Source organism: Urocitellus parryii, chromosome 7 (genome assembly GCF_045843805.1).
Source record: "Urocitellus parryii isolate mUroPar1 chromosome 7, mUroPar1.hap1, whole genome shotgun sequence".
NCBI classification, from domain to species: Eukaryota; Metazoa; Chordata; class Mammalia; order Rodentia; family Sciuridae; genus Urocitellus; species Urocitellus parryii.
In genome coordinates this window covers 34,354,598-34,380,416 of record NC_135537.1, presented here as the reverse complement: position 1 = coordinate 34,380,416, position 25,819 = coordinate 34,354,598, and the positions used below count along the sequence as shown (strand labels likewise).

General features: G+C 43.1%; 1 protein-coding gene across 2 annotated transcripts; it reads left to right on the top strand.

Moving 5' to 3' along the window:
- Nucleotides 1-3,166: 3,166 nt before the first annotated feature.
- Nucleotides 3,167-12,101, top strand: Odf1 (outer dense fiber of sperm tails 1). Of its 2 annotated transcripts, none has more exons than XM_026384829.2 (2): nucleotides 3,167-3,439; nucleotides 11,658-12,101. In XM_026384829.2, the coding sequence occupies exons 1-2, from the start codon at nucleotides 3,167-3,169 to the stop codon at nucleotides 12,099-12,101; spliced, it is 717 nt and encodes a 238-aa protein (XP_026240614.1). The 2 variants fall into 2 exon arrangements, with proteins under 2 accessions (XP_026240614.1, XP_026240604.1); XM_026384819.2 differs by having other exon boundaries at nucleotides 3,167-3,486; nucleotides 11,660-12,101.
- Nucleotides 12,102-25,819: the final 13,718 nt, after the last annotated feature.

Genomic DNA, 25,819 nt, shown 5'->3' with positions numbered 1-25,819 from the left:
CTCTAGGGACACTTGTTTTCTTTGCTAAGACACTTCATCAGCACCAAGGGGCCTCTCAGGTCAAGGCTGGGGAATGTCACTGAGCCAGTAGGAGAGCCAGGCTTGGTCTAGTGACACAGGAGGGACTTCAGCTGAGAGGCTCCGGCCTCTCTGACTCCTCCTCCTATCAGCCCTCATGAGCTCCTTCACTTGGCTTCTCCAGGTTTCCTGTGGCTCCCTAGTTCACATCTCCAGCCCAGCTTCCCTCAGCTTCCAGACCCACGTATCCACAGGCCACTCCACCGTTCTACCTTAGGGTTGTCACTAGCCCCTCCTGTTATCCATGTCCCCTGAAAGCATCCCTCTTCGTTTCTTGCCTCAGTGGTACCAGGAGGCTGCCAACTAGACCACCCAGGAGACATGACTGATTCCTCCCACCCTTCTCATTCTGCCCACTAAATTGTTTAATTCATTCATTTGGTTGTTGAGTGAGTAAATTTTAAGCACCTACTGTGTGCCACTTACTGCGTTAGTTATATAGTAGTCAAGGTCTCTGCTTCTGTGGCTTTAAGTCGAGTTAGGGAAACAGACAAATATATAGGAAATACGTGTGAAGTTATGAGAGGGTTTGGTCTGGGGGACAGAGAAGGCTTCCTCAAGGAGGAGCCTGTAAGTGGAGGTCTAAAGGGTGCTTTAGGAGTCAACTAGATCAAGGTCAGGGGGTGGCGGGTTCAATTTCCAAGCAGGCAGAGCACCAGGTGTCTAAGTAATGTGCAGTGGAGATTCAGATGGAGAGAGTATGGAATGGCCTTCAGGAAGAGTGTGGCCTTCTGAGGAGGCCATTATGTCTGAGCTGCATGAATTGGAGTCATAATGATGGGACAGGAGACCAGGGAGGTGGGCACAGGCCCTATCATCAGCATCTTGTAAGGATTTTAGTCCTTTTTGTTTTCTTACAGTACTGGGGATTGCTCTAGCACTGAGCACCATCACCAGTCCTTTTATTTTCTATTTTGAGACAGTATATCTTTTTGTGGCCGAGGTCTCACTAAATTGCTGAGGCTGGCCTCAAACTTGGGCTCCTCCTGCCTCAATCTCCAGAGTTGCTGGGATTACAGGCGTGTCCCACCACACCAGTGTCCTTTTTCTTTTCTTTCCTCTTTACACCATGGAGCTACATCCTCAGTCCTTTTTAATTTTTATTTTGAGACTTTGATCTCACTAAGTTTCCCGGACTGGCCTCAAATTTATAATTCTCCTCTCTCAGCCTCCCCAAGAGCTGGGATTACAGACATGTACAACCACACCCAACAGATTTTAATTCTTCTTTTAATATTTATTTTAGTTTTCGGCAGACACAACATCTTTGTTTGTATGTGGTGCTGAGGATTGAACCCAGGCCGCACGCATGGCAGGCGAGCCTGCTTCCGTTTGAGCCACATCCCCAGCCCCTTAACTCTTCTTTTAAGAGGATAGAAAGTCTGAGGACTTTTAGGGCAAGAGATGGGTGGGTGGGGAGATTGAGAGATGATAGATCTATGTATAAAACTACTCTGCCTACAATATGGAGAACAAACTGATTGAGCCTGAGTGAATGTGCCGGGGGAAGCTGATCCCACCAGCTTCCTCCTGGCTATCCCTATATCCCTATAGCCACGATCCCCAGTCCAGACTGTCCTTTTCTCCCTTTCTGTCTCTCTCTCTCTCTTTTTTTTTTTTTTTTTTTTTTGGATACTGAGGGTTGAACCCGGGGCACTTAACCACTGAGTCATTTCCCTGGCTTTTAAATTTTTTAAAATTTAGAGACAGGGTCTCACTAAGATACTGAGGGCCTCACTAAATTGCTGAGGCTGGCTTTGAACTTGTGATCCTCCTGCCTCAGCCTCCTGAACTGCTGAGATTATAGGCCTGTGCCACTGCACCCTGCTACCTTTCAACCTTCATCAATAAAGCAATTTAGTGAGGCCCTAAGCAACTAAGACCCTAGGGTAAAGCCCCCTGGATTCAATCTCCAATACCCCCCCACACACACAAAAAAAACCCCAAACAAACAAAAAACCCAAAACTTCTATCAATCTAAGAAGAAAATTGATGATCCTTTGAACTCCTTAGTCTGGCCTACAAGTCCCTTCAAACCTGACTATTATCGCCCTCTCCTCAAGTTCTCTATACTTTAATTCATGAAAAGGAGAGTCAGAGCCCGGCAGCAGTTCAAGGCTTCTCTGGTACCCAGAGAATTAGCACAAGCCAAATCTGAGGCTAAGTATGGTCCAGGTCTAAAATAGAGCGCAGGAAATGCTGGAGCGAGGATTTCTGGCCACTGTCTAAAAGAGTGTCAAGGACCAACATGTGGGATACATTTGGGGAATCTGGAGGCTTGAAGACAAGACCAGAGGGAGGTATAGTTGCTGAGAGATGGTGACTGAGGACAGGACTCTGAGCACAGAAATGGCAGCTTCCAGACAGGATCCCCACCCATGGAGAACTGAGGTTCCAGGACAGCCAGGACCCCAGCAAGCCAAGAACAGGCAGGTGAGGTGAGGCCTTGTGAGCTCCTGGGTTTGATCAGGAGTTGGGTGGGGGGAATGTGCAGGACTCGACATTGGGACTCAGAAGGTCAAGGACAAAGGCTGACTTGAGGAGGACTTGACAGGAGAAAGAGAACTACATGAAAGTTCTTTATAATATTCTTCCTGCCTGGAACCAGAATGAATCCCAGAATAAAAAGAGCAAGACTGAGCCTCGGGCAGAAGGGCATTGAGAAAGGAACCAGGCAGCTCCTGCCATGGGCGCCCCAAGATCAGCACTGGCAAGCCACGGCTCATCCTCAGAGCACACACAAGTCAGGGACATTCAAGTTTAATCCCGTGAACCCAGGAGCCCGGATTGCTTGGGAGACACCCAGTGTGAAGGTGAATGAAATCTCAACATGAGTATGTTTCTGAGAGTATCTCTGTAGCTCTCAGGAGGGTCTCTGGAGAGTGTGACTGGGTCTGGTTCACATGGCAACCAGAAGATTATGACATACTCAGAGGATGGTGAGGTCACAGAATACAAGCCTTAAAGTAAGTGAGCCATGTGAGTCTCATTTATTTTTAAAAGAAACCTCTGAGAAGAGCTTAGAACAATTTTTTCCCTTGAGTGCCATTTCCCAAAGGTACTCACTGAACAATAAGGTGTGACTGTAATGGCTGCACTGAGTTGTCTTTTGGACAGTGTTAGAAGGGACATAAAGAAGGTGGACAGAGAATTAAGACAGTTGAGATGCATCGATGAATTCAGCACCCGATGCCTGTGCGACTTGTACATGCACCCGTACTGCTGCTGTGACTTGCATCCCTACCCATACTGCCTGTGCTACTCGAAGCGATCGCGATCCTGCGGCCTGTGTGACCTCTACCCGTGCTGCCTGTGTGACTACAAGCTGTACTGCCTTCGCCCGTCCCTCAGGAGTTTGGAGAGGAAAGCCATCAGAGCCATCGAGGACGAAAAGAGAGAGCTTGCCAAGTGAGAGAACTCACTTTTAGATCTTTAGAGTTGGTTTCTCAGCCTCATGAGTTGAAATAAAAGGGGGGGGGGTGACAATTGATACTTGAACAAAGATTAAAAAAAAAATGTTCAAGATAATGACTCTGGTGACTTAGGAAAGATTTAAGAAAAGAAGAGTCAATGGGTCCATAATGGGAATGGTGAGATTCTCCAAAGACAATGTAACGATGTTGAGGGCAGCTGGTGGTTTATAGCGGGAGTGCCAACTTGACAAATTAGGTGGCTTTAATGAGGGAAAGAAATAGGGGGTGTCATTAAAAAGCTATTGGAGGCAGCAAACGAAACATTTTTTCTGGTTATGAGTAAAGTGATTTGAGTATATTTGGACTTACAGAAATGTCTGCAGGACAAGTAATAATAATTGATCAAATCCTTAATGTTTGCCAGAGGCTTTAGGAGCCCGAGAATAAATTGAACAATAGAGGCATTTCCTTCATTTTGTAGGAAAATCTTTCTCCCCTTCCTCCCAACTCCAAAGACTTAACAGTTCCTCTGGAGTTGAGGTCATTACATTGGCTTTCCCCTCCAACTCCAAAAAAAGCTGTGGAAATAAACTACAGAACTCAGTTGCCCCTTTCAGAGGAGACTTGAGTTGGGTTTCCATAGCATTGGGGAATCTAAAAAATGTTTCAGTTTTGATCATATTTTCTTTTTTGCCTGGAGTAAAGAAGGAAATCTCTGTCTATATAAGCCATTTAGTCTGCTACTATTGGTGAAAATGGTGGTGGAGAGAGTTTCCTCTGGCTAAATAAATTATGGCCCACCAAACATTGGAATGGTATGTAGATGTTAAACGGATGGACAAAGCATTTTTACATATTGATGGTGGTAAGTGAAAAAAGCAAATCTAGAAAAAAATGTTTAATATGGTCTTATTTTTTAAAAGATAAGCATAGATAGGTAAGATGCCTAGAAAAATAGATGAACGATGGGTGGGTGGGTATGTAGAAGAGAGGTCCCTTGGCAACAGTGACAGTGGTGTTTCATCGGAAGGGCAATAGGACAGTAATTGTCGAGGTCATCAGCCTTGGCCAAAGGTCAGGACTGGCCCTCCCTCATAGGCTGAAATGGAGCATTCACCTACAGATTCATGAACATATTTTTGAACCACTTTATTTTTACTCCTTAGGAAATCAAGTTTATAAACTGTTCACACTGTGAGGAAGGGCTCCTTGTGGGCAGGTCTATGCCCACTCCCTCTGTACCTCGGGTCTTCTGAGCTCCCCTCTTCCCACACCCCTCAGGGCAATGCCTCTCTGCCCTTTGCCATCAGGCTCCTTATCCCACTTTAGAGACCCTATTTTTTGGTGCTCAGTTGGCCCAACTTTAATTCCCAGCAGAGTAGTTCATACTAAGGTGATGCTTTCTCTAGTTTGTGATGCTTATTCTGACAGTGTCTGGGTCTTGGCTGTTTTTGTTTGTTTGTTTTCCTGTGCCAGCAGCAGGATTTGAAGCTGGTGATTTCTTACATTAATTCCTGGATCTCTGAATGGATAACTCTTGAGACCATTTTAGAAATGACTTCAGGCTTTTGGCCTCTTTTTTTTCTCCTCTCCCAGATACTTTTCTTCCCATTCATACTACTTTGTGAAATTTCTATGCCCTATTTCTGACAGCTTGACATCTCCCTATCCAAAAGGGCTTAGTGTCACCTGTAAACCTAAATCTTCAATTTTCCTGAAGAGAGGTGAAAATGTTCAGCTGTGATCCCAGCTCCAATCCCAGAGGACTCACACTGTTAATATTTTTTTTCTTCCAGTGAAATACCTCCTCTTTCTTATCTTTAAGCTAGCTCCTGATCCATGACTAAAGAGATCCAGAAATATTATGTTGAACTTTTTTAAAAACAATCTTTGGTGTGAAATCTTGTCCAAGGCTTTGTGGATTTAGAATTCATATTCACATGACCTTTCACCCTTTTAAAGAATGCTGAGGCATTGGTTAATTATGACATATCTTTCAGATGTCATTCTGTGTTGTCCAGAAGGTTCTATGTTCCTAGTCTGTAGTTGCCTCTGCCCCACTGAAATTACTTACTATAACAATCTGTTATGTGTCTGGGTATTATGAGTAAAAACTCTTGGCCAAAAATTTTTAAATTTCATCCATAAGTTTCTCAAACATTCTTGAGTATCTGTCATTTTTATATATGTAATATTCATATAATATATAATATATAACATACATATAATATATGAATAGATATGGATATATACGTATATGTATTTTATATATATAGCTTTCTGTAGACCAGGCATAGAAGGTCCAACTCACTTCCATTGTTTCTTTTCTTTCTTACTTTTTTCTTTTTTTTCTTTTTTTTTTTTTTTGTGGTATCCATGGCCTTGTATCCATTCTTGCTTGAGTAGCTGCTTCAAAAGTCAATGTCAGCCAGGTGTGGTGGCAAACATCTGTAATCCTAGCTACTACATGGGAGGTTGAAGCAGGAAGATACCAAGTTTGAGATCAGCCTGGGCAACATAGCAAGACTCTGTCTCAAAATGAAATACAAAGGACTGTGGGTGCAGGTCTGTGGTAGACTGCCTGACCACCCTGGGTACTTGCAAGGCCCTAGGTTTTATCCCCAGTACCCCAGGGGTTGGGGTTGAGGAGGCAGTGTCTTCCTTAGTAGGTACCAAATTTAGCACTTTCGTTTCTTTAGCTTTTTCAGTATGCCTGTTCCTTCCCCAATTACCTTTTATGCCCGAAGCACTAGCCATGCCCCTGACTCATCCTCACTCTAGAAGGACTAGATCTAGAAGGACTGAGGGAACTGAATTTAGTTTCCTTTGGGGAAATCCCACATCATCCTGCTTTAAGTTTGTACCTGATGAGCCACGGCACTTCATGGGAGGAACTGGAGCTGGAGGAACAAACCAGCTCCAACCCATCCTCAGTCCTGACCGTAGTTTATGACCTAATGAACAGATGCAGGTGTGGCTTTGACACCGGCACTAGTCCTGCTGCCAGATGAATCTTGGTTTACAGTTGTACCTTGAGCTACACTGGCCTCACCCTCTGTACCCTTCTTTGGTACCTAGAAATGAATCCTGAGGCTGTGCTTCCATCCACTCACGTAAGAGCCTGTGGTTGGCCTAAATCTCAACAAGAAATTCCCTTCAAAGTCCCCCCAGGAGGCCTGCCATCTCAAAACTTCAAAAACCTGCCCCCTCATTTCTTTTCTGGACTCCCCCGACACTCATGAGTTTGAGGTTTTCATTGAGTCTTCTCTCAGTCAGTGAGTCAGGGTCAGACTGGGGCTTTATGACTGGTAAAGACTGGCTTTCCACAGAGAGCCGGCTTCCCTGTGTCCTCTGAGAGACAGAAGAGCTGGCCCCTGGTTGCTCTCTCATCACAATCTCTTTGTACCGGTCGTCTTGGAGCCCAGTTCCCCTTGGTTGCGAGCCTAGGAGTTGCCACCTAAGCCTAAAACATTCTTTGTGTGTGTGTGTGTGTGTGTCTGTGTGTGTGTGTGTGTGTGTCTGTGTGTGTGTCTGTGTGTGTGTGTGTGTGTGTGTGTGTGTGTGAGAGAGAGAGAGAGAGACTAGGGGTGGAACCCAGAGGAGCTATACCACTGAGCTACACCCCCAGCCCTTCATTTTATTTTGGAATAGAACCTCATTGAATCACGGAGGCTGGCCTCAAGCTAACAATCCTCTTGCCTCTTGAGTAATTGGGACTACAGCTGTGGGTCACCATACCCAGCTGGTGAAAATCATTTCTATTATTTAGTTTGACCTTATGGTTTAATGATATAGGACTTGGGCCTTGGTCACTTAAAAACTCAGATTTTGTCTGGGTCTTGGTTTTTTATTAACTGGTGTAGAAAAAAATAATTACATTCTAATAGAAATAAAATGTGATGTGTTGGTTTTGAAAGTAGTATTGGGGAAGTTGTTGGGGTTTTTTTGTTATTTGTTTTGCATCAATAGCACTGGTTACTTGAAAAATTAAACGCTTTCTGAAGTTGTTTCCTTTATCAGGAAAGAAAGAAAAAAAAAAACTCAGATTTTGGGTAAGTTCATTTACAGAAGGAATGATGAAGAATTTTCTTTATTGAGTAATGTCTACGTACCCAGTATTCACATTCATTTAATTCTCCTAGTGTGCCTTTGGGCTGCTATTATCTCTATCATCATATAGTTGATGAATCAGATCTAGGGCAACCGTCTTGATCACTGAGACATCATGGAGGCCTGACTTGAAGACACATTCACCCAAGTGAGAAATTCATGTACCTCACCACCTGGCCAGTGATTCTCAAAGTGTGGTCCCTGGATCAGCATTAGCAGAGTCATCTGGCACTTATTAGAAAAGCAAATTCTCAACTCCACACCAGAGCAACTGAATCTGAAACTTGGGGGTGGGGTGGGGGTGGGGTGGAGACCCAGACACCTGTGTTTTATCCAGCCCTGCAGGAAAGTCAAATGCAGCCAGACTACACTGTTTACTCCTTGTTGAGTGACACTGTCTGCCATATTAATACCAAAGTCTAGGGAAGGGAGAAGAGTCAAAAAAAAAAAAAAAAAAAAAAAAAAAGGGAGAGAGGAAAAAAAGGAGAAAAGAAAAGGAAGGATGTGTTTACATGGGTCTTTGTAAACATGGAAGAGAGAAGCAAAAGTATTCCAACAAAGCTTAGAGAAGGCTTGTTTCCCCTTGCTCTCAGGTGGATAGAGTAATTTTTGACATCTTCCTTTATTAATCACAGGAATGAATGAGTTATATCTGTATGAAGATGGCTGCTCATATAGCTCCTCATGGGCGTGGGTGGTGTTTCACATTCAGGAGTGTGGTCTGATGTGCAGGTGAAACTCAGCTTCAGCAGAGCGAAACAGACTAGCACAGAGTGCAGACACACAGACGCCTCTGGTCTGAAGCCGTCCCCAGCTTTTCTATGAGTCTTCAACAGAGAACCAAAGGAACTGGTTCAGCTCTGTGATAAAAGCATAGGAGGCAATCTCCCCTTGCCCAGAACTCCAGAGAGCCATGGGAAATCCCAATTAGGCTGATGGCAAAGTCAAGTTGCAAGTTCAGAGTTGAGTCTGATGAGCAAAATGTGACTCCTGCGAGTTCCCTCCTGCGAGTTCCCTTAAACCCATAGGTTCTTGCTCATAACCACTGAGATAAATGCAAGAAGAGACCTGACTTGGCCAAGAGTTTTAGGCCATTTCTCAAAAAACCCCCAGTGTGGGATAGCTATATAACTGCTGCAAAGAAGCCAAAGTGGTAGGGATAGGGGAGAAAGGGGGAACAAAATGCATGAAGTTGTACCTGGGATTCAGGCATCTAAGTGGAGATGGACCTGGAGCTGGCAATGCCTGGTGGGTCTGGTTGCCAGATCCATCTCCTACAGATGGCAGGAGGGCAGACTCAGCTCAGGCAGTCACTGGGGCCCTAGAAATCCTGCTTGGGGTCTTTGGCCCTCTTTTGTTAGTCCAAGCTCCTTCTTTACAGCAGGATATGATGCAATTTGACTCAGCCCATGTGCACACCGTGGAGAATCTGAGAAGCCCTGTGCCTACTCTACTCGTGCTTCACTGATGGCCTTGGCTGCTCTCCTTCAAGCTCTGATATTATTTTTTTGGTATTAGGGATTGAACCCAGAGACACTTTACCATTGAGCCACATCCCCAGCCTTTTTATTCTGAGACAGAGTTTCACTAAGTTGCTGAGGGTCTTGCTAAGTGGCTGAGGCCAGTCTCAAAGTTGTGATCCTCCTGTCTCAGTCTCCTTGTCACTGGTATTACAGGCATGCCAAGCTTCAAGCTATAATCTATCCAGAGAGAGCAACATGTCTAGAGTTTGCGCTGTTTCTTGCATTTTTGTGAGTTATTCTCTATCTAGTGAGATAATGTGCTTGATCTCTAGGCTGCCTCTCAGAGATAGCAATTTCAAAGTCCAATTCTCTTCGTTTCTTCTTAGTATGGCCTAGGGTATTCCAGTATACCCAGGGCAAAAAAGATTACTGTACCCCCCGCCATCCTCAGATTCCTTTGGGTTGGGGGTAGAAATGGAGCTGAGTGACTTATTATTTAGTCCTCTGGGTATATGACTCAAGTTGTTTCTGTTTGCCTCAGTGTCTCTTAGGACCAAGTTGTACTTGGTCATTTTGTAATTAGCCATTAAGAGTCTTGGTGTATAATTTTCAGTACAAGTGGTTCACACTATTAAACCAATCCTGTGAAGTCTTATCAAGTGAAAAGTGAAGATTAAATTCAGTGTGTGTAGCATGAACTTAAGAACCTACACAAAACTGTATGTAGAAACACACACACACACACACACACACACACAGAAAAAAGTGTAACACAAAAGAGTTAAGTGTGGTATGTAATTATGAATTTTAAAAAAATATTTAATCGGGCTGGGCATGTGGCTCAAGCGGTAGCGCGCTCGCCTGGCATGCATGCAGCCCGGGGTTCGATCCTCAGCACCACATACAAACAAAGATGTTGTGTCCGCCGAAAACTAATAAATAAATATTGAAAAATTCTCTCTTTAAAAAAATTTTAATCTTTTTCTTTATTTTCTGGACCTATATAACTTACATAACAAAAAGAAGCAAATGTTTGAACAAAATTCAGCATAAAAAAGGCAATACAGTGATAATCTCATGTGCACCACAGTTATTGTGAAGATTAAATGGAATAACTCTTTGTAACATGCTTAGCACTTTCCATGGCAAATTGTAAACAAACAAATAGCAACAACAGAAAAAAACAAAAGCCTAACAACCTAACCATGTGCCAATCACAGTTGTGACTTTTTTTTCATGCATTAACTAATTTAAACCTCACAACAACACAATAGGTAGGAGACTACTTATTGTTCCAGTTTTACAGATGAGGAAACTGAGACACAGAGAAGTTAAAAAACTTGTCCATGTGGCAAAACTGAGATTTTTTTTTTTTTTTTTTTTTTGGAGAGAGTGAGGGAATTTTTATTTTTTAGTTATCGGCAGACACAACAACTTTGTTTTGTATGTGGTGCTGAGGATCGAACCCGGGCCGCACGCATACCAGGCGAGCGCGCTACCGCTTGAGCCACATCCCCAGCCCAAAGCTAAGATTTAAACATACTCTATAGAGTCTGTGCTCTTGGGCTCTTGGCTTTACTAGTTCTTGATGTATCCTAACTGATCAATCAGTGTGAGCTGCTGTTAATTTCTAAATTATTAAGGATTTACATGGTAGGACATGAATAGCAACTGTCAGCTTCTCTAGGAGCCATGGCAAAGGCATTTGACAACTGGTTCTGATCTGTAACATTTTCTACTTGCTGTGGGGTAAATATTCCTTCCATGATTGATTTCGAACAATTAATATGAAGTCACTAAATGAGGAGCTGAGAAAAGAAGCACACATGAGCTCTTGAAAGCTGATAGGATCCCAACCAGCATGCCACTGGTGGGTGGTCCCATATCTGATGGACACAGCACTGCCAAAAGGACTGAATTCCTTCTGGCACCAGGTCACTAGAATCTGGAGCCACTTCATGGCAGCAAGAGGAGTCAGGCCTAGTGGACAGAACCAGGTCAGTTCTCTCCTGCCCTCTTTGCTGATGGAACTTTTCAAGTGTCTGGGTGATTGTCCAGTGGTGGAGCTGACAGTCATGTTTTTATTGTTTTTTTAGACAGAGTCTTACTGTGTTGACCTGGTGGGGGGTCTCAAAACTCCTGGGTTCAAGCAAACCATCTGCCTTTCCAAGTAGTATATAGTGTTTAAATGGTATCTTTTCAATTGTGTCCCATTAAAAAACTACTCTGTCTATATATAATTGTAGAAACATCAATGATAATTGTAATAATAAGATTTGAAACATGCCAAGCACAGCATTAAGTAAAATGGTAACCCCCCATGGTTTCATAATTAATAGGAGGAGGAGCTAGAATTGAAATATAAAAGACCTGAATGGCCAAGCACCCATTCGTTGTCAACAGAGGCTGACCTGTAGGGCAGTGTGATTCATGTAGCGGGACTCTCACTTTTTACATTCCTCGTTTGTGTAAATTTGATTTTTCATGATGAACTAGTGTGAGCTTTTGCTATTAAAGGGAGATGGAGATTAAAATATGGCTTTCTGGGCTGTGTCTGAGCTCCTTCCTCACTCTGTCCTTTTTTCTCAATTCCAGGCTCAGAAGAACAACAAACAGAATCCTGGCCTCCTCTTGCTGTAGCAGTAACATCTTGGGGTCAGTGAACGTGTGTGGCTTTGAACCTGATCAAGTCAAAGTACGAGTAAAGGACGGAAAAGTGTGTGTGTCAGCTGAACGGGAGAACAGGTACGACTGCCTAGGATCCAAAAAGTACAGCTATATGAACATCTGCAAAGAGTTCAGCTTGCCGCCATGTGTAGACGAAAAGGATGTAACTTACTCCTACGGCCTCGGCAGTTGTGTCAAGATCGAGTCTCCATGCTACCCTTGTGCCTCCCCCTGCAACCCGTGCAACCCCTGCAACCCCTGCAACCCGTGCAACCCTTGCAGCCCCTGCAGCCCTTGCAACCCTTGCGACCCCTGCAACCCCTGCTACCCCTGTGGAAGCCGATTTTCCTGTAGGAAAATGATTTTGTAAATTGTGCTTAGGAATCCATGTCTTAGCCGAAGTCAGATATTCCAGCCAGGCAGCTCTTCCAGCATTTCTCTTCCCCTTCCCAAGGCCCTTGTTGTTCAAGTACATAGGAAACTAAATACATAATTGCAATCTGCTGTTGTTGTGTGCAAGTCTTTTTATTCCGCCTACTCCAGGAGCCCTGCAGAGTTAGTGGGCATTGGAAGAATGAATGGATGGGGTACTGAGAGATGCTCTCCCGTGTCCTCCTCCGAACTCAACTATCTCCAAGTTCCAGGAAGCATCCCTAGACAGTCTTTCCAACTGATCCAATGAAATGGTCCAGCCCAGAAACCACACTGCAGACAGAGAATCTAGCAATTAAAAACAACCACTTTTTTTTTTTCTTTTGGTGGTACTGGGGATTGAACCCAGGTATATCACGGCCCTTTTTATTTTTTGAGACAAGGTCTTGCTCAATTGACCCGGCAGTCCTTGAACTTGCCATTCTCTTGCCTCAGCCTCCCGGGTTGCTGGGATTGCAGGCACCATCACACCTGACTCTATGGCAGCTGTCTCTTTCCCTCATTTCCAGAAACTGGTTTTAGGCATGGAAATTCAGGAGCGGAAAAGTACAGACTTCACAAAATGATAGCATAGTTCTCCTGAATTTGGATCCTCGTCGCTGGAGCCATTGAGCTATTCTTGGTTGTTAGGACAGAAATAGAAGTAAAGGAAAAACAAGATGATGGGGAGGGATGGTTTCAATCCTCTCAGCTGGGCAACTTGGGAAACTGAGGTAGGAGGATTGTAAATTCATGGCCAGCCTTAATCCTGTCTCTAAATAAATGGCCAGGGATGTAGTTCAGTGTTGGAACACCCCTTGGTTCAATCCCCATACTATGAACAAAACAAAACAACTCTCTTAGAGGGAACAAAAAACCATCTAGTTTGCATAGTAAGTCTTTTTATTAGCCTTAGATGTATAAGGGTTGAGTGGTGATTCTCAGTCTTGTCTGCACATGGGAATTATTTGGGAAGCTTTAAAAATATGCATGTTGGAGCTGGGTGTATAGCTCAGTTGCCTAGCATTTGCAAAACCCTGGGTTTGATCCCCAGTACAACAACAACAACAAAGCCAAACCAAAAAATTTTTGGTATGGGGGATTTGAATCATGTCCTCAAGCATACTAGGTAAGCACTGTACCACTGAGTTACATCTCCAGTCCTTTTTTCTTCCTTCCTTCCTTCCTTCCTTCCTTCCTTCCTTCCTTCCTTCCTTCCTTCCTTCCTTCCTTCCTTCCTTCCTTCCTTCCTTTTCTTTTTTTTAGACAAGTTCTTACTAAGTCATCCAGGCTGAACTTGCAATCCTTCTTGACCCTCCTGAGTAGCTGGGATTACAGGCATGTGCCACTGCACCTGACCCAAACATTTCTTCTTCAAAAGAGGAAAATATACAGATGCCTGTGTCTTCTCCCCAGAGATTCTAACTTAATAGATTTGAGAGGCAACCTGGGCATCAAGATTTTTAAAAGCTTCCCCAGGCAATGCAAGCATACAGCTAAGACCAGGAAGCTCTGGGTGAGATTCTTAAAGTCTTTTTCTTTAAAAGCTTTCAAGTTCAAGATTGAAAAATAATTGATGTTGATAGTAGATTTTGCTCTCGATTGAGGGAACTAATGGCCCTCTATTACAAGTGGTGAATAAAAAACATTGAACATTCCCAAAATGTATTACCTAGCAACGAGGTATAAATGAATATGTTTGTGTATGCTAAATTGTAGAATTGCCCTCATGTCTTGCCATGTTTTGATTATATGTTCATAAATATTCTAGTTTCTAAGTTATAATTTTTTTCAGTACTGGAGATGGAACCCAGGATCTTGCACACATACTAAGCAAGCACTCTGCTACTGATCTGCATCTCTAGCATTTTTATAAATTTTATTTTGAGACAGTCTTGCTAAATTTCCCAGGCTGCCCTTGAACCTAGGATTCTCCTGCCTCAGGCCCTCCAAGTAGCTGGGATTAGAGGTGTATGCCACCACACCCAGTTAAAGTTAGAATGTTTTCTTGTGGTCCTAAGGATTGAACCCAGAGGTGATGATCTACTGACCTATATTCCCAGATCTTTTAATTTATTTTTTTTTTAAATTTTGAGACAGGTCTTCTAAATTGTGGAGGCTCACACTGAACTTGTGACCCTTCTGCCTCTCAGCTTCCTGAGTCATTGAGATTACAGTTGTACACCACTGCACCCAGATTTTAAGTCACAAACATTTTTAACAAATTTCATCTTATAAAGTCAATGGAATCTCACTGGGGTCTTAATTCCTTGAACAAGTGGAGACCTCTGCCCTTTGGAAGGGGCCATTCCAGGGCACCTCCAGGAACGAACAGTTCATTTTTCTACTGACGCACCCACGTCTCACCCTCCCATTAGTCCAGACATTCACCCATTTATCCATCATCTTGTCAGCCAGACTTCCTCATCTAAAATCAGGTACTGCACCTTGCAGCAGAGATGGAGAGAAAAATAACTTTCATGAATGCTTTAAATTAAATGCAGGGAGGGGTGCTATGAAGGGATGGGGAGAAGGTAAAGTGGAGGGCGTTCCAAAGAAACTGAATTTAAAAGAGCTAGGAGAGGGCAGACTGGCCATAGGCATTTCCATGGTGGGTATCAAGGACATCACTGCCTGGCAGGTGCCCCAGGGAAGCTAGAGCCTGGCCTGGGTAGGATTGTTCCATTCATCTGCTCGCCACCCTCACAGGGCAAGACTTGATAGATAAGTGGTTATTGACTGAGTACCAGCTCTGAGTGGGGGCCCAGTGCCAGGAGCTATTGTTACTAAGTACCTTTCCAGGAACTTCTGTAGGGGAAGGCAAGACTACCATCAGTGGTTATAATTGTCAAAGCACTTGACAGCATGTAACCAGAGCTACATTGTCTGGTGTGCCCTGTGAAGTGCCCTCTAACATCAGCAAAGTGCATGTGGGAACTGGAGCCAGCCAGACGAGGAGGCAGGACGTGGGTGTGGGCCTTGTCTGAGGCCTTGGGGAAAAGCACGCAGCAGGGCTTGTTCCATGAACTGAGAACAGGGCGGAAGTAGATCTGAGGGAGAAGAAAGAAACATTGGTTGTCTCCTAAATTGTCAATGAACCCTGGGCTTGGGCAGCCCTGCCACGGTTTTGAATGTTGTTTTATAGATCAGAGTCCAACTGTAAATGCCCTTCTTTATCTACAGAATGGGCAATGGGTGGAGGTGACTCTTGATTGCACAGAGACAAAAAAAATTGTCCCATAAGGGAATTGAAAGATGAGACTATGTCACTGTCCATGTGTATAATGGATGAATGCCTTTTAATTAATGAGCTTGGTAAATAGTGTTGAATTAAGCTTGAAGATGAATACAATTAAATAGCTCTTTAGTTCTGGAATATATTCCATTAACACAAAGAGCTATTTAATTGTATCATGAATAAAAAAAATTTGGGGGCATAGGACTCAGGAATCTATACCCAATTGCTACCATATACTGTTTAATTATCTTCAAAACTCATAGTGAATATTTTATACAATTATATTAAAAATTCTCAGCAACTGTTCTTCAATTCTTGTAAAATAGTTTTATTCAGTGAACTGTTCATATCCGCAGATCTAGTGAACTAACAGTTTTTAAATTATCTCAGCTTCTGAGATGTAGCTCAGTGGTAAAGCACATGCTTAGCATGTGTGACACCCTAGGTTCCAGAAACCTCAAAGAAAGAAAAAACTTCAACTTCTCTTCTCTACACAGAAATTCTTTGTTCTGTTTCCCTCTTTCCCACACATTATTGTCACAGTCTGGAATAGGTTGCAACAATGATTTAGCCCTTTGGCTCAGGACGTTATGCTGAGAGTAAAGGTAAAATTAATACTGCAACCAGAGACTGGGAATTTGTAAGAAAAGTAAATGGGGGGGGGGAGGAGTAGGAAAGACAGTAGAATGAATCAGACATAACTTTCCTATGTTCTCATATGAATACAAGAAGAATGTAACTCTACATCATGTACTACCACAAAAACAGGAAGTTATGGCTGAGTGACACACACCTATAATCCCAGCAACTCAGGAGGTTGAGGCAGGAGGATCGTGAGTTCAAAGCCAGTCTCAGCAACAGAGAGGTGCTAAGAAACTCATTGAGACCCTGTCTCTAAATAAAATACAAAATGTGGCTGGGGATATGGCTCAGTGGTCAAGTGCCTCTGAGTTCAATCCCCAGTACCAAAAAAAAAAAAAAAAGAAAAAAAGAGAAGTTATACTCCATGTATGTATGATATGTCAAAATACATTCTACTGTCATGTATAACTAAAAAGAACAACAACAAAAGTAAATGGAACCAGGTGAGGGGGCAAATATTTGTAATCCCCGAGACTTGGGAGGCTGAAGCAGGAGGATCATAAGTTCAAGGCTAACATCACTCAGCATCTTATAAAGATCCTCAGCAATTTAGTGAGACCTTGTCTTAAAAAAAAAAAAAAAAAAGCAGGGGACCTTAGGATGTAGCCTAGTGGTAAAATGCCTCTGGGTTCAATGCCCAGTACCAGAAAAAGAAAAAAAGAAAGAAAAGTAAGTGGGGAACATATTGCTGAGTGACCTAGTGAATTCCAGTGGAGTCTGTAGGGATTTTGGCTTTTATCGTAGCACGGTCTCAACAGATGCCTGGATGAGTCACATGACTTGTAATCATGAGAGAAAGATTGGCTCAGAAGTGACCCTCAGGGAGCAGCTGCTCTTGATACTAACCTGGAAACACTTCTTTCCAGTTCGGAGAAGTACAGCAAGTAGCTCTTTATCCCTGAAGATGTAACACAAAGCCAGAAGGCATCCATTATTTGGGCATCTGGATCCTGATTAATGTATATACTTTGACAGACATAAGTACCCATCTCCCTGAGCTACACCAAGCCCCAGTTACAGTACTAGATACAGAGATCAGCAAACCTGATGGACAGCCTACCACTGTGAAGGCTCATAAACTGGGCCTTGATCTCATGCCACTTCAGAGGATGTCTCAGTAACAGAAAGTCCTGGAGCCAGAATGTCAGGAAGGAGGTTTAAATCTAGCAATCTCTGTTTCCTAAGGCAACTGGCTCTTCTCTTAGAACCTCTTCCAGCAGGGAGCACCATCAAGGGCATGGGGTGACCCTGCATGGTTGGAATAAATTCTTCTCTTGGTGGGATGGGGATCATCAAGCATCAAAATGTACAGGGTTTCCAGTCTGGAAGGTTCTAGGGCAAGAGAACCTTCCTCCTCTACTCAAACTTTGGTGGTAACTGCATTTTCATATACCAAACTAAGAAAACCGGGACACACAGAGTTTACTGTGGTTTGTGAACGTCTTATTCCCTTTGGTAGGGGATGTTTTTTTTTTTTTTTTTAAATATTTATTTATTTTTTAGTTATTGGCGGACACAACATCTTTGTATGTGGTGCTGGAGGATCGAACCCGGGCCGCACGCATGCCAGGCGAGCTCGCTACCGCTTGAGCCACATCCCCAGCCCGATAGGGGATGTTTTATCTCTGCCCCTTTTGGGAGGACCTGAATAGCTGGAATCTTCTGGAGGTTTCTCTATTTGGCATCTGGGCTAGGATGGTGCTTAGAGCTTAGCTTAGCGGACACTGCATCTGGTTTGTGATTTTAGATGAAAAGTCTTACAGTGATGTAGAAAACAAACCTTGTTATACACATAAAGAACTGCATTTAGCCAGGCATGGTAGCAAATGCTGATAATCCTAGCAGCTTGGGAGGCTGAGGCAAGAGGATCACAAGTTCAAAGACATCCTCAACAACTTACTGAGGCCCTAAGCAAAATAAAAATAAAATAGGGCTAGGGATGTGACTCAATGGTTAAGCGCCCCTGGGTTCAATCCCTGGTACAAAACAAAACAAAAAACAAAACAAAAGCTTCTTTTACTGAAAATACAATATTTTAAAAAAAACAATATTCAGCATTAAAAATGTTTCCACTAATAAAACATTTGGAATTAATACTGCTTTAGAAGGAATATGGTCTCTGTGCCTTTGGAAACAATTATAACCAGACACAAACAAGCTTTATTCACCATTTTACCCAATTTTGTTTGTAGTTATTAAAACCATTTTAATTGAAATATGGATCAAGGCTTAGTGTTGTTTCTATAAATAAGCACATATCCCAGATTATCTGGAACAGCGCAGATTCTAAAAGACTGCATATGGGTTTGGGATGGGAAGATAGAATCCCCACATGCCACCAGCGTGTTCTTCTGGTCTCCTGGGGGAAGTGAGAAGGAGCTAGTATAGATCCTTCAGGTAACAAAACACCCGAGAACAACAGGAAAAAAAGGAACAAGGACAAAAAAGGCATTGGGGACTAACTGGCAGCTGGTGGAGAACTGTGCCAACGCGGCAAGGAAGCCTGGGGCCACCGTTTGAGAACAACCTGATAGGGTAGCAGCTGTCCTGGAAGAGGAGGTTCTTTTGAGTGAGCACCTCAGCTACTTTCCAGTATCCTGGGTGCTAGAGGCTTGTCAGTCTTCAGGACCTGACCAGGGGCTTCTGAGGAGGCTCTACTTCCCAGGAGGTAGGGAGAGTTCTAGAAGGGTGGACCCTCTCATTAGTGGGAGAATGCTTCATTTCTTCCTCTGAATCCACATGAGGACCTATTCTGCGTCGGGCAGCCCTGGTGAAGCCAGACAGGATTCAGGGCACCAATCTTGGGCTGTGAGGAGTTTTCAACCCAATGATATATAAACTGGTGAGTGATGATTCTACCACACCAAGGGCTTCTATGGAGATAGCATTGATGGGCCCTAGGAGAACAGGGTGGTGGTGACCAAGGGACCTTTGTGGCTGGATCTCGGCCTTTCCATGTCTGCTCACCCAGTCCGTAGATGAGTAGAGGAGTAACAACACACTCCACATGAAACTCCTTCTGGGTTGGTTTCAGCTCCTCTGAGAAGCTCACTTGTTCTCCCAGCTTCCCTTTCCTTCTTGGCCTAGTTTCTCCCCTTTAAGGACCTGTCAGAGTCCAAGCAGGAAATAGTACTCTCAGCTGGAATCTTGGAAGACTTTTTAATGCAGTGACTTTCCAGAGGCATTGGGGAGCTTGACATGAGTGACAAGGGATGTTGACACACGCAGCAACCACCCCAGGGGGAAGCTGCTCTCCTACTTGACCTTCAAGGAAGGGGAAAAGATGGAGTCCTGGACCAGGGCCTGCCTGATAGGGGCTGGGGCTGTAGCAGGATGGGTACAGAGATGGGATGGATGGACTCCAGAAACAGACTCTTGGGGTTTGTTCTATCCTCTCCAAAGTCAGGTCACGTGGCTTCTTGGGGCTAAAACCACAGTGCTTGAAGAGATTCAGGAAAACTCTCATTCTGCTGACCCTACAGAGCCCCAGTGACTCAGAAGTCAAAGGCAAAAATGCTTCAGTATCCCCCAGGCCCTCTGCTATTCTTCCCCATTTCAATATTTCTCTCTCTCTCTCTCTCTCTCTCTCTCTCTCTCTCTCTCTCTCTCTCTCTCTCTCACCTATGCACAGTTCTTTAATATGTAATGGAAGAGATATTCAGAAGAACATCTTTTAATCTTGGGATGGAAGAAGGCAATTGAATCAGGAGGGAACCCAAAAACAGTGACAAAAAAAATCATGCTCTCCATGTTGCTGAGAACATCAGTATTTTTATTGCTTCTTATAGCTGAGTAATATCCCATTGTATGGATGTGCCACAGTGTGCTTATTTGTTCACTTATTGGACATTTGGAGTATTTGTAGATTTGAGTGATTATGAATAAAGCTTCTAAAACATTCACAAAAAAATCATGCTCAATTGTCTAAATATTGTCAGGCAAAAATCATAAAGTCAATAGAGAACTAACAGACTAGGGAAAAAATAGTCCAAACTTTAGTTTATATTCTTACTAGACAACTCAAAAAGCAAAAGGCAATGTTAAAATAGAAAAGAAGAATGTTTACAGCAACTTTCCTCAATCTCTAGACACTACATGCAAACAAGATGTTCCTTTGTTTTAGCTTTTTCATTGCTGTGACTGAAAGACCCGAACAGAGCAACTGTAGAGGAGGAAAAGTTTATTTGGGGGCTCACACTTTCAGAGGTCTCAATCCATAGACAGCTGACTCCATTCCTCAGGGCTCAAGCAGAACATCATGGCAGAAGAGAGTGGCAGAGGGAAGCGGCTCACATGATGATCAGGAAGCAAAGAAAGAGACTCCACTTGCCAAATACAAAATATATACCTCAAAGGCAGGTCCCCAATGACCCACCTCCTCCAGCCACATCCTACCTGCCTTCAGATACCAATCAGTTAATCCCCATTGGGAATAATTTATTGATTGGGTTAAGATTCTCATAACCTATAATTTTTCCCTAAACCTTCTTGCATTGTCTCACACATTAGCTTTGGGGGGACACCTCAAATCCAAATCATAACACCCTTAATAGGTGAATGAATAAACAAACATGGTATATCCATGCAAGGAATAGCATTCCATTAGAGAAAGAAATGAACTATCAACCTACCAAAAGTCATGGATAAAACTTAAATGCATACTGTTAAATGAAAGAAGCCATATATATACACTATGTGATTTCAGTGACATGACATTCTAGAAGTGACAAAACTCTAAATATAGTAAAAAGATCAGTGATTGTCAAAGGTTTGGTAAGGGTTCTAGGAAGTAGAGGGTTAAATAGGCAAAGCATGAAATTTTATTCAGTGGTAAAACTATTTTGTATGATACTGTCATGGTAGATACAGGACACTATGCATTTGTCAAAACCCATACAACTTTCCAGAACAAATAGTCACCCAACTTGTATAAATTTTTTTTAAAAAAATTAAAAACCAACATTTAGGAGGTCAGGGGTTCCAGGATAGACTGTAGACTGGGACAAAAGAATCTATAGTGACATATATGTAAAAACACCTCACTGAAGGGGATGAGGAGAAAGGGATTGAGCAAAGTAATTTTGGAAAATTAATAGAGTTTATAAGACTAAAGACAAAAAGAACTGCAAACAAGCATCATGTTGCAGTTGATAGAATAGTGGCCCCTTCCCCAGAGATGACCATGTTCTAATTCCTGAAACCTGTGGATATGTTACTTTACGTGGGAGAAACGTATTGAGTCAAATTTGCATGTGTTATTAAACTAAGAATTCTAAAATGAGTTCATCCTGATTATCCAGTTGGGCCCATGTAATCGCACCAATCCTTAGAAAAGAGAGTCCCATCCAGGGTTGGGCTGTGATGACTAGTGGAGGTTGGAGAGATGCCAGCAAGGGGTCATGAACCTCAGAATGCAAGTGGCCTCTGGGGGCTGCAAATGGCAAGGAAATGGATCTGCTCAAGTCTGCTAACACTTTGATAGTGAGACTTCTGACCTCCCAAATGAGAAGAAAATGGGATTATTTTAAGCTACTAAGGTTGTGCTACTTTGTTATTGCAACAGTAGAATTCAAATATAGGCTCATATTTTTTTCTTTGTGGTATTGAGGAACACTCCACTATTGAGCTACATCCCTGGCCCTTATTATTTTCAAACAGGGTCTTGTTAAATTGCCCAGGCTGACCTTGAACTCATGATCCTTTTGCCTCAGTTGATGTTACAGGGGTGTTCCCTCACTCCCAGCTATAGGATCATGTTTAAGATAGGATCCATCATTTCTACTTTAGTATTTTGAGTTCCTACAGGGAGATTTTTATGGAATAAAAGAAGTATCCTCAGAAACTCAGATTGTAGCTGGGAAAGAGTCCCAAAGGAGTAAAGTGTAGAGAAAACCTTAAAATATCATAAAATTTATAGAGAACTGACAGTGATCCTTAACTCTGGCTAGCCATCCGAATCAACTGAGGGCTACTAAAACACTCCTGCAAAGGGATCTCACATGGGCTCACAAGGAGATATGGGTTTGCTGCAGATTTGCTGCATCTAGGAAGAGTCAAAGGCCCCATGGATAGCCATCACTAGCAGAACGGAAAGTCACAGTAAGTGACCCTGTGCAGAATTTATACATCAATAAGAATAGAACTTAAAACACAGTATGAAGGAGAAGAGGTAAGAAACAATGAAACTTACAGAATGTACATTAAAAACATACACCCAAGCAACATTGCTTATTTGTAAAGATAGATACATCTTTAAGAACATGTATCAAATCTATGGGATATTCAAAGAAGAAGGCTGGGGTGGAGAACAGGTATGAAAAGGTCATTAATAATATATATTGTATGTATAAAATGTCAAAATGTACTACCGTTATATATATCTAAAAAGAAAAAATACAAAAAAAAAATGTAAAAGAAAAAAAGCTCTATGAATGTACTAGTGATGGTAAAGAAATCTGATCAATTTTGCACCTGGGCTTCAAAAAAGAAAAAAATATATGGTTTAAAGAAGGTCTAAGGGCCTGGTCTTAATCATTTTTAAAAGCTAGGGAGGTGATTATGATGTGCCTCCAGGGCTCATGCGGGAGGTCTGTAAACAATCCTCTAGAGAAAAGGAGACTCTAAAGAAAGCAAGAAGCAGAGGGGAAGATGAAGTCCCCTAAAATGGCAGTTATTGTGTTAGGACAATATCATTATGGGCAATCCTCTTCCTGTGTCTTCTACATTATTTTGAATGACATGATTTTGCTTTTCTATATTTCTAAATGCCATTGACTTTTTGTTTTTAAATTGTTCAGAGTTTCCAGGGAGAGTTAAGAGCCATGAGGGAACTCAATAGCCACTTGAGATTTTAAAGTTCAGACTGAATAGCAGCAGGTGCCAAACTTAGCAAAAATAAACTGACGTCTAAATGGGAGTTAACGCTTTAAGGCAGGAACAATTTTTAACCGACCTAAAACATTTTTCCTCATAGGCTGCATTTCACAGTTTAAATACAGGAAGTGAATTGAACTAATATTTGCTATCTAAATAAATGATATGATAAGTGAGAATATTTACTAGAGAGAGGGTGTTAGACTGAGACCTCCCAGAAGCAAATGCAAGACAAGACGAAATGTGAAAGAAACTAGGAGAGGAACTTGGAGGGAGCCAGAGTGGCTGAGAGTGGTTTCAGCCACAATGCAGGTCTGACCTGAGCGAAGGGGAGAGGGCAGGCAGGCAGGTCCTGCAGACTCAGAATGGGTGGGCAGGGCTGTCAGCCAGGCGCCAGAGACGGCCACGCCCCCAGAAGTGAGCCCGCCTCTATAGCTCTGCAGAGCCCCGCCATTGGCTGGAAATAGTCTATAGAAGGTGGGGCCTTGGTGTGACAGGTGATGGATTCGAGTCTGACAGCTGGAGGTTCTCTGCAGTTGGACACTAGGGTTGCTCTCTCATGTCTGCCTCAGCTCCGTGGCTTTGCCAAGTGTTTGTAAACCAAACCTAATGTCTGCTTGGACTGCGGTAATGACATCATTCGTCAAGTGGTGGCACTTATTTGGTGAGGACAGGAACTAAGTGGAAGGAATTTAAGGCTTTTTCAAGGACTTGTCTACAACTTTCAGTTTCTTTTTTGTGTGATGACAAGATTAAGGAATGTGGAAGGTGGAGGACAAGTGTCTCTGCTTGGAAAGATTTCCCACATGTAACAGTAACTGAGAACCAACTCAATGACAGGTCCTGCACTGCCCGTGTCACATTCTTTCCTGTGTGATGGATGCTGTTCTTACCCCTGGAAGGGGTCATCTGTGTTTGGTCCTCCTTGAATTTCACACCACTTGCCCTTTGCCTCAAAGGAAGTTTATGTTGCTGGACTAGACGGCAGAAGCTGTCCACATCTAGCCTGCCTGCTTCTCAGTGGGGGAAAGAGCAGGGGACCAAGACTGGATCCTGGGCAGGGGAAAAGAGTAGAGAGAGGTTTCTGAGGCTGTTCTTCAAGTAGTTGGGTGACCTGGCCCTGTTCATAGTACCTACCTGGGGAACACAGCAGGATACAGAAGAAACCAGGTGCTCCTCTGGGGGATGTCAGCACTGCTCATTCTGAATTGAAGGATAGGCCTTTCTTCATTTGAGATGTGCAACATTAAGGAGATGGAGAGAGTGCCATAATGTTCAGAATTGATCTCCACCAGCTCGGCAGGATGAAAGTCTTGGAGACGGAATTTAATTTAAAGCAAATAAAAATGTGTGATGTCTTTGGCATTTACAGAGAATGAGTCACAGCCATTTTGAACACATATTGTATATTTGTGGTGGTTAAGTCCAATGTCAGTCATTTTTCAGAACACCCCCTTCTCAGTTGTACAAAGGTCCTGGGGCATGCAGAGGTTAAAAAGGGATCTGTGGCCACTATTGTACAGCCCTGCCACCCTGGTTGTGGAACTACCTGGAATGGACCATCCTTGTCCAGTAACCTGTCTAGGTCAGTGAAGCTCTTCAGATGATGGACGGTTTCACTGACAGCATCTGTTCCCTCTATGTCTACTCCCTGAATGTGTCACACTGCTTTGTAAGCTTCAAAACTACTGCACCCAGCTTAGTTAGGTTAGTTAGGTTGCAACAAACTCTAAATTTTCAGTGGCTTGAAAAGCAAGTGTTTTTTGCTCACATACAGGTATTATTGGTTGGCAGGTGGCTTTCAGGGACTCAGGTGCCTTTTATCTTGCAGTTTCTCTTTCTGGGAGCCTTGAAGTTTTCTATACCCAGAAAGAGAAGTTGGAGAAAGGCCTACTTACTTTTTCACCTTTCTAGCCAGGAAATGCCTCAGATAGCTTCTACTTCATAGTCTATTGGTAAGAGCTAGTCACATGGTGCCATCTAGATGTAGAGGAGTCTAGGAAATGTAGTTCTTGGCTGGGCAGCTCTATAAGATGGAAGAGGACCATGAAGGAACATGAGAGTACTCTAGAACTTGCCCATTTAGACATTTACTTATCTTCCCAACCATCAAAGTCACTAGGCTATCCATGCACCTACACTCTCTGTCTTCTTTCTTATTACAGTGTAATAGGGTATTACACAGTTCTTTCCTTGTTGTCTCTGTTTCAGTTGAAGACATAAGAACATAAAACAGTGCCATAGATGCTGTGTACTTCTACATTAGAGTGCTGGACCAGCCGAGTGTGGTGGCGCATGTCTGTAATCCCAGCCACTCTGGAGGCTGAGGCAGCAAGGTAGTGAGTTCAAAGCTAGCCTTAGCAACTTAGTGAGCCCTAAGCAACTCAGTGAAATCCTGTCTCTAATAAAATGTAGAAAAGAGCTGGGATATGGTTCAGTGGTTAAGTACCCCTGGGTTCAATCCCTGGTACCAAAAAAAAAAAAAAAAAAAAAAGAATAATTTTGGTCTGGGGATTTAGCTCAGTTGGTAGAGTGCTTGCCTCACCTGCACAAGACCCTGGGTTCAGTCCTCAGCACTACACACACACACACACACACACACACACACACACACACACACACACAGAATAGAATGCTGGGCCACAATGCTAGGGAGTTTTGTCCGGAGATCCTTATCTCCTAGGATTTTTGCATTTGTGTAATTTCTTTCTCTTAAATATGGGCTGGGCCTAGTGACTTGCTTTTTTCAATATAAAACTGCAAAAGTAATGGATGCCACCATGAGATTAGGTTATACAAAGACTGCTGGGGCTGGGAAGGATAGCTCAGTGGTAGAGCACTTGCCTGGTGTGTGAAAGGATCTGGGCTCCATCCCCAGTTCTTCAAAACAACAACACTGTGTTTCTACTGAGTCCCCTCTCTTC